Source organism: Balearica regulorum, chromosome Z (assembly GCF_011004875.1).
Source record: "Balearica regulorum gibbericeps isolate bBalReg1 chromosome Z, bBalReg1.pri, whole genome shotgun sequence".
NCBI lineage: Eukaryota > Metazoa > Chordata > Aves > Gruiformes > Gruidae > Balearica > Balearica regulorum.
Genome location: NC_046220.1, coordinates 24352630 through 24366697, shown reverse-complemented (window position 1 = coordinate 24366697; position 14068 = coordinate 24352630). Strand labels below are relative to the sequence as shown.

General features: G+C 36.2%; 1 protein-coding gene across 1 annotated transcript in view; it reads left to right on the top strand.

Annotated features, from left to right (window-relative positions):
* WDR36 (WD repeat domain 36) overlaps window positions 1–13294 on the top strand; it is a 39357-nt gene extending 26063 nt beyond the window's left edge. The window contains exons 17-23 of the mRNA XM_075740050.1: window positions 4170–4277; window positions 5481–5578; window positions 7081–7223; window positions 7869–7985; window positions 8223–8304; window positions 10550–10737; window positions 12434–13294. Coding sequence (XP_075596165.1) covers window positions 4170–4277; window positions 5481–5578; window positions 7081–7223; window positions 7869–7985; window positions 8223–8304; window positions 10550–10737; window positions 12434–12583 — 886 coding nt within the window. The 3' untranslated portion in view covers window positions 12584–13294. The remainder of the gene's footprint in view (window positions 1–4169; window positions 4278–5480; window positions 5579–7080; window positions 7224–7868; window positions 7986–8222; window positions 8305–10549; window positions 10738–12433) is intronic.
* The last annotated feature ends 774 nt before the right edge of the window (window positions 13295–14068 follow it).

Genomic DNA, 14068 nt, shown 5'->3' with positions numbered 1-14068 from the left:
GCAAGATATTGCTTAAGGTGAATTGCTTTGTGATAACGCTGAAGTATTCATAGAATCATAGAATGATTTGAGTTAGAAACAACCTTCAAAGATCTAGTCCAACCTACCTGCCATGGGACATCATTCACCAGACCAGGTTGCCCAAAGCCCCATCCAACCTGGCCTTGAACGCTTCCAGTGATGTGACATCCACAACTTCTCTGGGCAACCTGTTCCAGTGTCTCACCACTTTCACTGTAAAAAATTTCTTGCTTATATCCAATCTAAACCTACTCCCTTTCAGTTCAGTGTTGTTCCCTCTTGTCCTGTCACTACAAGCCCTGTTAAAGTCTCTCTCAGTCTTTCTAATAAGCCCCCTTTAAGTATTGAAGGGCCACAAGAAGGTCTCCCCGAAACCTTCTATTCTCCAGGGCTGACAACCCCAACTGTCTCAGCCTTTCTTTGTAGGAAATGTCTTCCAGCCCTCTGATGATTTTCCTGGTCCTGCTCTAAGTTCATGTCTGTCTTGTACTAGGGGCCCCAGAGTTGGATGGAGTACTCCAGTTGATTTTGTAAATAGAAGCCTGTTCTCACTTACATTCATTTTAGCAACTCAGTAAGGCTTTACTCCAGTTATGTTTTTCATTTGTGCATGCTTGTGACTGCCAAAAAGACTCTTTAATGATCCACTGTGAGTAGTCTTCTCCCAAAATGAAATTTGGCCAAGAAGTACAGAAGTACACACAAAAAGTTCAGGAGCCCAGAAAAAACAGGCTGAAAAGTAACTTTGAGTTCTGCCAGTGCATTCTTTTAGCAACACATCAGATAGATTTTTATTAATTTAAAGTAGTGCTACACAGTGTGCAGCTCTGGTCATGCCTGGGACTGAATGATTTCATTTGGATTGATTACTTTTGATGGGGTTTGGTAAATAATTTTATATACTGTAACAGTTATCATTTTACTACAAAAAGTGTGTTGAATGTCAACAAACAATTGACCTATCCTTCCATGATGAATGACATTATTGTGAAATGGGACAGGATGGACAGTAACCGTCTTCTTTCCTGTATAAATGGGAGGGAAGTTAACACTGGACTTACACTTCGCTTTCCAAAATGATATGCCCACAAAACAATGTGCCATTAATGATAAAACTTCAGAAATGTTACTTATGTCTTTCATTTCTTTAATGGCATAACACTTTGCAGTAAGTATCCATTCATACTGTTTTATAAAAGTAATCTAGCAGTAGTTCTTGTTTGCATATAACACATAAGTAAATATTTTGTCTCTTCTCTCTAAGTAACTGCAAGAAATTCTGGTCAAGCTGAAGTCTAGGCGGCTACATGACAAACCTTGTTTTTGTAATTAGATTAAATTGTTTTTCCAGAATTTAAAGGAAAGGTTTTCCTATAACTATAGGCATAGAAGTGTACTGAAAAGGAAGAAAAGCCCAAGTGCTTGATTTACTTTTAATGTCATATATTTGCTCATAAATAAAGAACCAGATTATAAACTGTGCATGCTAAAGACTCAGCTTTGATACTGTCCTTATGAAAGGATGAAAAATATGGTTTTAGATTATTAAGTCCAACATTACAGAAAATACCAATTGACTTTAACAGATGTCATACCATTGAATTATTGAACATCTGTTTTTACTTGGGAATACTGCTTAACTGTCCTTAGATAATGTAAGTGTTCCTAGTGCATGTTTTTCATGTAGGGCTTTTTGAGAATTCGAAAAAAAATTACTAATTTGTGTTAAAAGCAGAAACCTTGGCATTAGGCACATTCTTCTTTCTGCAGTGCAGCATAGGCAAATTAAGGAATCAAGGACACAAGCTGACTGTTTATAGTTTGGATGGAATATTTAATAAAGAATGGTGCAAGAAACGTGTTGGTATGGTGAGCTTAGCAATTTTATACTTTCCATTGTCTCACTTTTGCAGTTAGGCAGGAAGTGTGAAGGTGAATGCCTTCAGCATCAGCCCCCAGGCAGGATTTATTTAGCAATTACTGTACATTTTGCCTAAAAATTACAAGCGTGTCTCTCATTGTCCTATAGTGTATTGATTCACTCGCAGCGTGTAATTTTAATCATGATTTACATTCAGTAGGAAGAAAAATTCAATTTAATGGTAACTTTGTTTTTTAGTTGTCCCTTACAGTTGCTTTATTGAACAGTATTTCTCAGTTACTGGTAAAGATTGTGGTAAAAGGATGGTTTCGAAACTAAAACCAGTGTTTATGGTAAATTTTCTAGCCATTGTGTACTGTGTGCAAAATGTATCAGCGTAACTGATACATGTTCTGGTATTTATGGGTTTGGTGTTTGTATATTTTATGTTGAAAGTGATGAATCATGGAATGGTTTGGGTTGGAAGGGACCTCAGAGGTCATCTAGTTCCACCCCCCCTGCTCTGGGCAGGGACACCCTCCACTAGATCAGGTTGCCCAAAGCCCCATCCAACCTGGCCTTGAACACTTCCAGGGATGGGGCATCCACAACTTCTGTGAGCAACCTGTGCCAGTGCCTCACCACCCTCACAGTGAAGAATTTCTTCCTAACTTCTAATCTAAATCAACCCTCTTTTAGCTTAAAACCATTACCCCTTGTCCTGTCACTACACTCCCTGATGAACAGTCCCTCTCCACCTGGAAGGTACTGGTAAGCCGCAACTAGATCTCCCCAGAGCCTTCTCTTCTCCAGGCTGCACAACCCCAACTCTCTCGGCCTGTCCTCATAGGAGAGGTGCTCCAGCCCTCCAGTCAGCTTCGTGGCCCTCCTCTGGACTCTCTCCAACAGCTCCGTATCTTCCTTGTACTGGGGCCCCCAGAGCTGGATGCAGTACTCCAGGTGGGGTCTCACAAGAGTGGAGTAGAGGGGCAGGATCACCTCCCTCGACCTGCTGGTCACACTCTTTTGATGCAGCCCAGGACACGGTTGGCTTTCTGGGCTGCAGGCACACACTGCTGGCTCATGTTGAGCTTCTCATCAATCAATACCCCCAAGTCCTTCTCCTCAGGGCTGCTTTCAATCCATTCTCTGCCCAGCCCGTGGTGTGGCTCTTACTTGATTACTTTTTACTTGCAATGTACATCTTGCATGGAGAAGGAATAAAATATTCCATTCAGGGAAAAAATGGCTTTTATTTTTAATTTGGTTTGTCAAACCACCACAGGAGTACTCAGTACTTAAGAAAATACATGCCCACAATATTTTACATTTTAAACTGCTTTTTTACATCAGTATTTTTTCTATGGTTAGTGAACAGAACAGGGTCGTAGAATTAGCTGCTGTCATCACTTATCAATTTGATTTTAGTCTGTAAGCAAGAACAAAGTGTTCAAGCTCTCTATTTGTTCTTTTTGTTTCTCTCAATGAACTAGTTCTCAAACTCAACTACTTCTTACAATTTGAAATAACTGAAATTTACACCACAAGAAGTGACCAGCAGTGCTATGAACCCGGGCTTGAGTGGAGTCTACTAGGGTGTGCATCATCCAGGACTTCCAGCATCATCCAGAAGTCAAAAGTGGCTTATTGTTAGAATAGTCACATACTACTGAATGCTTTAATTTTCTTTCTATATGGTATTTTTCAGTTTTCTGCAATAGTGAAAGGAATGATGAAGGAATGGTATATCAGGCTGAAGATAGAGTAGTGTCAAAACAAACTGTTGCAGATAATCAAATTTTGCAGTGTACAGTTCATTCTTTACTTCAGAAACATTAGATCCTAGGGTTAACCAGGTGTATATGAAGTATCTTGAGAGAGGGAATTGACAAATAACAGCAGAGCATTAAAAGATGAGGTCAGAACAGCATGGGGCTGATTGGAACTACGAAATTTATGGCCACTAAAAAGAGTAGTGTTAGTCATAAGGAGTTGAATGTGGGCAGATAGTTGATCATGTTTTCCACAGAATGTGGATATCTATGGAGGTAGCATAAATGTACCAGCTGTAGCTTGTTTTAGAGAATTTTACAGAGGTGAATTGTCTGTTGCATGCTGCCATTCATTTGCTAAGTTTATATGTTGTATTCAAACACTTCTGATGTGATAATTTGTATATATACTTCCAGTGTCTTGCTTGCATTCAGTTGTATTTGTGCTGTAATTCAGATATGCATAAACAAGTTCATCTTGCTGAGAATTTCTCTGTTGTGTTTTCTCTCTTTAGCCTCATAGATTGTTTTTTGGTAGACTCCGCAGCTGTGAGCCTTACTATGTCTCCTACAGGAGATTTTCTGGCTTCCACACATGTGGATGACCTTGGAATTTATTTGTGGTGAGTATGTAATATAACTATTTCTACACAGAATTTCAGATGGGGAAGAAATCTTTTAGTCACCTTTATCACAAATAAAGAATTGTTCTGCAAAGTGTCATCTCCAGGGTTTTGTCTTCTCTGGTTCTAATTAAGACAGGTATTCTGTATTGTTGTCATTCGTACATCTTGAAATCTCTTGCAGTTACGATATTTATTCTGAGAATTAAATGATCTCTTTTTTTTAAATGTTTCTTTCTTATTCTAAAGAATTTCTGTTACGTCATTCTTAGTTTTCCTTTGAGTCTACCAGGGGTTTTTTACCCCTTTTGAAAGTGCTCCTGTAGTGTTACTTTCTGAAGGGCTTTTCTTCGTGTCCTGGTATACAATGTTGTCTATAATGTAGACTTCTGAGTAGAATTTAGAAGTTGTGATTATTTCTGTTTGTTAATGATAGATCAGCACAGATTTAAAATGTGGTTTAGTTCAATTTTTCTTGATACGGCTTTAAAGCAAATGACTAGTGAGGTCCAGTACTGAAGTAACACACCTTTTAAGTGTTCGGGGGTTTTTTTGTTGGTTTTTTTGGTTGGTTGGTTTGGTTTGGGGGTTTTTTTGATACATAGATCTTTCAGCTTACATTGGCTGCCTGTCATTTTGCCTGAGGAGTGTTCAATTGTTAGACTTTCCTATGCTTCAGTAAAAGTGCTTCATTGTGAATAATGACAAATGTTTTTACCTAAACCTGGTTTATATTGACAGAAAAAAATCATTTGCCAGAATGACTTGTGTGCATGTTCCAAACCTCAAGAAAATTTGCTAAAAGTACTAATCTGAAATTCTGTGACAGCAGGATGAATCATTTATGTTTGCATAACATATTGTACATATTAAGGACCAAGCAAGCTTTTTAGGCATTTTTTCAATTTCAAATAAATACAGTATCTGGCAATGATTGAAGTAATCATACTTCATAATGCCACATGTATTAAATGTTCTTGGCAATAATACTTAAGCCTTTATGCTTCAGACTTTCAGATTATGTATATCACTGCATTTCATTTCTTGTTTATCTTGTAGATGATGAAAACTAATCTTGAATAGAAGCTGGTGAATTGCCTTAGTGCAGTAGTATTAGACTGCAGTAAAAATTATGTCTAAAATTATGTCTACTTGTTCCTATTGACTGAAAATTGTTTTTAAAATGTTTGTCTTGTTTTTCAGGTCAAACCGTTCTCTGTATTCACTTGTCTCTTTACGGCCCCTTCCGGCAGATTATGAACCTTCTGTAGTGATACTCCCTAGCACCTGCCCTGTGCAAGGTAATGTTGAGATGAAAGAGTATTTTATTTTCAGTTTGGTATTATATTTCAAATGGAAGATGGTTTCCTTCCTCAGTGAAAACTCATTGTGTCTTAGCATTTGTTTCTCTGAACTGCTATTGCTTCTGCCATTTTTGGCATACCTACTCATACACTAATATTATTTACTACAATCTACTCATGTTTCTATGTTCAGATGTAAAGAATTACATTGTGATGATCTCCACATCTTCAAGGAGATTTTTGTAGGTAATAAAAACATCTGTGCTATTTGCTGACTTTCTCTAATCCCAGACTTGTGTAATACCTTCCATTTTGACATCTGTGAGACTAGTTTGAAATTGTTACTGTTTGAACAGAAGGAAGAGGATTGTTCTTTGTTCCACTTCCCTCCATGACTTTTTTTGTCTGCCTGTATGCCAGGGTAGTTTCACTGCTGCATATTGGCTTGTTGGCAAGAGAATTGGGTTCAGATGATTTGCCATGTACCTGTGCTAGATTCCCAGTGAAAGAAAGTCCGAAATTGCATTTTTTGATACATTTAAAAGAAATAATTGTGCTTCTGAAGGCCTCTAGATGGAGATCTTGCCTGCCCTGCAGTGCCTACATTTAGATCTTTATCTGGAGAAGAAACACTTAGCTATTGACCACATAAAAGAGCAAGGAACATAACATGATGCTGACTGTTTTATTAAGAACATACTTATATTAGATACTTAAATTAGGGAGACAAGATTTCATCCCAAAACTTTGAATGTTTTAATCCTATAAACTGGTTGTGGCTGAATGCTTTAATTAACATTCTGTCTTCAGCAAATGTAAAGTTCCTGTTTAGATGCTCAGAGTTTTAATGGTTTGCATTTCTTGGTTGTTTTAGGCTTTTCCATCACATTTATGGTTTCAGCCATGTAATATTTTGCAAAAAGGAAGGGAAAGTAGAGGTGTTTGGTCAAGGCCACATAGGAAGTCTAGAGAAAACCTCATGACAGACTGCTTTTCTTTTGTTGTGTGATATTGTGCTTTAATGTTGAGATTTTCTTAATTTTTATGTGCCACTTCAGTCATACCTATGAACACATTGTGAATATTGTGCATACTTAAATGCAAAGATTTTACAGATTTGTAACTTGGAACTTGGAACTTGCTTGTATATATTTTAAAACAGTTTAACAAAATTTTTAAAGTAATCCATTTTTCTTCCTTTAGTAGATGATAAATTTGCTTTTATATCATCTCAGCCAAAGTGGATAAATCTTGTTAGTCTTTAAAATCTTGTTTATCCAATTCTGCATTTTAGCTATAATTGCAATTTAAATTTAATATTTCATAGGTTTAATAAAGATTGTTTCTGTAGCTTTTCAGCTATATGTTATGTTAGCACCCATATATATAGCTGTTACGCATATGTTTTTCAAAAAATGCAAAAGAAATAATATTGTTTTGATTTTTAAAAAGATAAATGTAAAGTACATGTGTTCATAAAAGATGTCTGTTCTTGAAAGATGTGAATGTGACAGGAGGTGAAGAAACGTGTGATGAAATGATAGAATATGTCTCACCTGAGCAATTGGGAGAACAGCTGGTGACACTTTCCTTGTTACCGGAATCAAGGTGGAAAAATCTACTCAGTCTTGATATTATCAAGGTAATAGGCATACCATTGCTTATCTACTGTAGTATTTGAATTATAATTTTTAAGAAGAAGGTAAAATAAGGACTCTTTCTCCTGTAGTGTAAAACAGTTGTCTTAACCATTCTCAAGAACCATGTTCAAGAAATCTTGAGGAGGAACTGTTTCATAACTTTTGCCATTACTGTTTCTGCAACATGCAAGATAGCTGTCCGAAGGCAGATGTTTCCATGTCAATGCAACTAAAGGTGCTTGTAAAACTCTTCTAGGTTACGCCTCCAAATCACTGTCAGGCATTCCCATAATCAGAAAAAGAAGGAATGCGCAAGAAATAGTAGTATACAGCCATAAATATTTGCCCTTGTTGTATGAACTGCATTTACCCAATCATAAAATTTGATCCTATTTTTCAGGTATTTTTCAGGATTTTGCGGTAGAAGACTATATGGTGCTTTTCACAATTTCTGGGATTTGGGAGAGGGGCTGTTTTTCTTCTAAAGAGTACTTTCATATTTAGTGCTAAAACATTTTACCTACATATTTACTTCTCAGTTAGTCCTTAGAGTTTTCATAGTATTTCAAAAATAAAACTTTTGACAAAGAAAATTCACACATGTTCTTACTATGATGCTGATTTTAATTCATATATCTGTTTAACAGAAAAAAAATAAACCAAAAGAGCCACCAAAAGTTCCTAAGTCAGCCCCTTTCTTCATCCCAACACTTCCTGGTCTTATACCCCGCTACATTGCTCCAGAGGAACAAAATGATACACAGGTAAAAACAGGAATCAATATAATAGTGTTTGTCTAGTGTATTTTAAAAGAAAATCTTAAATGTTTTTTAGTTCTGAATGAAATCTTGCGAATAACTTTAAAGTAGCAGTTTTAACACATTTACATTAATGCTTGCTTTCTTAAAGTCTTTTATTCCGTCAGTAAGAGAAGAATCTAATTGAGATGTAAAAATATGTTTGCATATTCACGTACACTTTCTCATATTTTCATGGTCTAGTCAAAGGTAGTAAACCTTGGAGTACTGGCACAGAAATCTGATTTCTACATTCATCTTGAAGAAGCCCTGAGCACGAATGAATGTAAGTTAACAAGACATTTCACTAAAAATGTAAATGATAATGATATTTTGATATACATTTGATTTCTGATGCCAGAATTATAATGTGCACAAGGAAAAAAATATGTATAGTACAGTAGCAAAGGCAAAGAGAATGACCTGTTATGTATAAAGCTGACTAATACATAGATAGCCAGTCTAGATCAAAGATCCATTGGTACTCCAGCTTGCCTGCAGCATGGAGCCCAGTTCTGGTTAAAACCCATATAGAGAAAGAAGGTGACGTGCCTAAGATTGTTAGACTTTTTTGGAGATTGTGATGATCTCACCCAGAAAAGGTGCTACGTATTATTTGTGGGGTACGAAAGGAAGGGAATGATCTGGTGAGAAATAGTTGTCAATTCACTGAAACATGGAAAACATAATTTGCCTAGCAAGTTCTATTTTCAAGGGCTACTTCTCTAAATGTTTAGTAGACTCAGAGTTTTAATTGAATGCTTTGTAATTTAAAGCTAAAGAAGAAATGATATAAAGGAAGCTGTTGGGTTTCTTTTGACATTTTGAAATACAGTCACTTAAATTGCATGTAGAATGCACTTGCTGTTTTCCCTGTTTAACTTGTGCTGCTACAGAATCGTTGAAATTTAGATTTTTGGAAATTATTGCTAATATAGCTGCCTTGGAAATGTAAATGGACAGTCACTGGTAGCTTGTCCACCAGGCAGTTCTGCTGGGAATTTTTGTACCCCTTCTTAAACACTTTTGAGATGACCAGCTTACTCAACTGCACTTAAAACATTTTGTGTGCAGAACTTTATTATCTATCTCAAACAAGGTGTGTTTTTATGCTATGTTTTTGATATTTCAATTGATAGTATTCTATTAAGCTGCTTCAGAGCTGCTCAGAGAGGAGTGAGACATCACGTGAATGAGTATGTAAAAACCTAACCAAGCACCTAGAGGCTGGCTGTACCAGACAGTGAGTGCACTTCATGATGTGTGGCAGTAGTGGTCCTGTGGGCTTCCCTCAGGCCACCTCTCTGCTGCAAGGCAGGTGTGCGCCAGGGTCTGTGCTGTAATACCAATCCAGGGAGCTAGCTGATCCTGACTCTGGAAACTACTGGCTTCCTGAGTGTAACATGGCTCTGTGCTTGCTTGTTTGCAGGCATCTTTTCTGAAGGTGACTAGGCTATGCAAATAAAGAGTGTTATACTACAAGCCATCCTGGCTTACCATGGGGATGGAGAGTGTTTCGTACCTCACATCAGAACAGTGGAACATAGGTTGAGCTGGCCACTTTTTCCATATTGAATGTGTAACACCTTCATAGAGTGTTCCATTCTTGGGTTTTTTTTAATGTCACAGCAAAAAAATGAGTAAATGCATCTGTTTAGTACGGTTAATATCACAGTTACTTTTAAAACTAGCTAGTGATTTTCACAGGAATCAAATACAGATGGAAATGGATTTATACCATCTAAGGAATATTAGCCAATGCCTGATACCATTAGTTACCATGATAGAAGAGTATAAGTAGTTGCTCTTCTTAGCAGAAGAAATATTAATTAGAAGACATTTTTAAAAATGTTTTTACCTACAGCTGTATTTGCAACCATACACATTTTTATTTCTACATTTTTAAAGCAAGTAGATAGAATTCTCTAAGATAGGTAGGATTGTAGAAATCCTGAGGAAGAGCATTTATGAAGAGGAGGAGAGTTTGTAAATTGCATGTATTTCTACCAGGGAAGAGATTTTCAACACTCCATGACCTCCCAGGTCCCAGGAAAAACAGGAGAAATTTATGTAACAAAAGTAGTAATTACCTTAGATGCAGCAGATGATCCTCAATTTAGCTTAATGTCTATAAGAGTAAACACCGTAAAGATTCCTAGTCTCTTCTAGGATATATTTTCAGTAACAGTTTGAAGTCCCAAGTATATATATGTTCTTTTTGCCAAGAGATGTGAAATGACAGTGTTACATGATAGTAGTACAAAAGTGTTACTTGCATTTTTTAAGGTGAACTTACAAATAAAATGCAACTGTTTTATTAGAGATGTAGTTCTTTGTAGCATGTGAGGGGGCAGTAAATTAAAGGCAGGATGGCATTTCGTGGAAAACAAAAAAAGTAGGGAAACAGTAGAAACTTGAAACATAACAGTTACTGCTTAAGAATTTTTGAATAAACCTGTACCTGTGAAGGATTTGTAATATTCTTTTCTGTGAATGCTAGTGATAATGTATACCTCAATGCTTTAACACAGATACAGCTCCACTTCACTTACTGAAAAGCTTGGGACCATCTAATATTGAGATAGAACTAAGGGGTTTGGCTCCTGAAGGTGGTGGCTCAATGGAGGTAATGATAAGCTTTTTGAAAATGATTGGGAGGATGCTGAACAAGAAGTACAACTTTGAACTTGCTCAGGCATACCTTGCACTATTTTTAAAGGTAACAATTTTCTTATAAAATTTTATGTTAGTCCTGTGCAAAATTATGGTTGTCCAGTAAAAGGATGTAAATTGTTAGCTTGAAACAATTTTTTGGGGATGGTTTTAAAATGACTGATGAATGTATTTGATAATTTGACATCTCATCTGCTCACAGTCAAGCAAAACTTGCAAAAAATCAGATATTGTGAAGAGGACCATGCAAGACAGGTTTTCTTCTTATATTCATTACTTAGAATTGTTTCTATTTTTGTAACTTATGTAACTACTTAGTGGTTGTTAATTGCTAAACTAAGCTATGCCATGTCTTAAGTAAGAAAAGAATTGAATGCATAATGTCACTAGACATTGCAAGCCTGACTTTTACTTTCCATGTCAGTGGACTGCCTTTCTTCTGTTACCTGTTAAGCATCACAGAGGTAATGAAGTTATTACCAAGTTATTGTGGTAAAATACAGTAGCAGTTACTCTTAGAGAGAAAGTGGTTATGGAGAAGATGGAAACCTTTCTGATGTACAAATGCTTACCTTGTCAAGATACTCTGATTTATGATACCGTGTGAAAGCAATTATTTACAGTTTACTAGGAAAAAGTTGTTAGAAACATTCAGACACATGTAATACTGTCTATTTAACTGAGTATTTCTTAATAGCAGTATTGCAGGGATTGGTTTTAAAGATAAGAGTGTAATACTGGACAAATATGATTTGCTGTTTTCCTTTTGTTGAAGTTAAATAGAATGTGTGGGGCAGCTCCACAAGAACTAGTGCAGACAAATAGGGGTAGGTGTGTAGAGTGAAACACTTAGGGATGAGGTCTTGATATTCATTCCCCAGTGACCTTTTTATCATGTCTATTACTAGTCTGTTTGTTATTAGTCTGGTCATGTGGACTGGATATAATTAATAGTTGCAATATTAGATAATAGAATTCATCTTTCTGTTTAGTTTCATACAAAAGAAATTTAGCTCTTGCAAGGTAGATTAGGGACAGCTAGATAATCTGCCTCAGAAATGTACTCCTGATCTGAACTACAACAGAATAATACAAACTCACCCTGTGACAAATAAATACCACTATCTTTTGTTGTAGGTTCCAAGTAAAACAGCTCTGAGCTTAGCAAAACTCCTAGATTTAAGTTGTAGCCAGGAAAATAACTATTCCATCCATTAAGTGGTAATAATGTATTGCCTTTCTACAAGATTGAGAGGTTTCTTTATGCTTTACCAAGGTTACTGTTTATTACATAGAGAGACATTATCTTCCTGTATCAGTATGGAGTGTGCTGGCAACACTCTTCTTGCTTTATGCAAAACAAATAATTAAAGTAATAATCCTGATTGACCTCAGGCCATCTGTTTAGCCTTTCTAGCCTAAAGAGGAATTTGTGAAAGAGGAGAAAGTTACCCTCTAGAGAAGTGTGTGATTAGGATGGATTCAGCAGCAGCAGATGATCTAGTAAAGCGATAACATATATAAGACATTTTGCTGCCTTATCCCATCTAATACATATGTGGGAGTAAAAGACTAGCAGAAGGGAGACAGCATTAGATGGAGGGAATTAATTGAAGGAAAAGAGTCCATCCCTTACTTGGGACATTCCTAAAAGCAAAGTATGGGAATTGAATGAGGAAACTGATCTTTTAATTTTTTTATTATCTCTATTTGTTTTGGTAACTGCTTGTTTTCATTTTCAGTTACATCTTAAGATTCTCTCATCAGAACCAAACCTATTGGAAGAAGTATCCAGATTGTTAACACAACTTGAGGAAACTTGGATTCATTTGCAAACTCTCTTCAATCAGAGTCTCTGTGTGTTAACATATATGAAAAGTGCTTTGCTGTAAAATACTAAGGGTTTTGTCTGTATAAAATTCCCTTGAAATAATAGTACAATTTATTACCAAAAATACTAGATTCCAAGAATTATACTGTATGATGCTGTATTTTATGCATCTGCGTATGGCAGAGTATTTTAGAACTTGCATAACTGAGTATTTTTATTCACTTAACATGTGCAACTTAAATATTCATGTTGCATTAGTTGTGTAGCTAGTCATCTTATGCTTTCATGACCAGAAATGTAAATCAGAATGAAGAAATTACTTGGGAAAAAAAAAAAGTGGGAATATAATTTCTGTGCAGGAGACCAAAACCTATATTGTGCTTAGTAAACAATTATTGTTGACGCAAAAATAAAACAAAACGTCTGAATTATTAACAATTTATTAACATTAGTTTAAAGCAAAAGAATGTGAAGATTGCATTCCTCTGCAATCAGAGTGCTTTTCTTATAAAGTTAGTAAAAATTGATTTTCTTCTCAGTTTGGCAAGCTATGTTCACTATTTTGCCTCAGACACCTATTTCTGAAAGCAGAGATTTCTAGCTGCACTACAAATGATGGAACTTGAAAAAAAAAACCAAAATAAACCGAAAAACCCACCCATTTTTTATAACCAGTTTTCTTGCTCCAATTTTGGAGGCTCAGTTTCTTACAAAAATTTGGATTCTTAAGGAGATAAAGATTACTGGAATAAAAACTTTGAGTAGTATGGAATTTTTAATTGAATCAGATGTTATTTTTATGAATTGATATTTAGGTTTCACATAATAAAGTTTGGTCAGAGTTTGGGGACTCATGAATGGGATTATCTTGAAACTTAAACTTCGCTGTTCAAGAGCACTGCCTCACAGCAGAAGAATGTCCTAAACATGGCCTTTGCTGTATTTCACATGCTCCAGCTACAGACACAGACTAACACAGTAAATAATACAAACATAGGCAATTTTAATGAGAAAACTTGAAAGATGGGGTCATTGCATTTGGCATAAAACTGAAACAATAGTGTAGTTTTGGTTTTCTATAGATGTGATTTTTTTTAATGCCATCACATCATGGAACTCTTTAGTCATGTATCCTGGAACAAATTATCTGCAAACACTTCCATGCAGTGTAGAGTATGGAATTCTGCCTGAAACAAGTGACTCCACGTGTATCATGAGATCAGCATCCTTTTGACTGCTCAAATGTGCAAGAAAAGTTGTCGGTTGTCAAAGGACTGCAGAGATTGATGGGCAGTCGGCTTTTACAGCTTCTTGGTGTTCTGGTTGTTCTTCGTCCATAACTTTGGCTCATGTTAAATCTTGAAGAGAATAAAGTAGTATGGAAGTCTACAGACTGGCATTCTAGCCAGTTAGGACTGAGAATGTGGAGTCCATGGGAATGATGTACACTGATACGGTTCTCAAGAACCCCTTCCTCCCCTTTTCTTGAATGGATCTGAAGCAATCCCAGATCCCTCAAACCTCAGTGTAATATATCATAAACCTC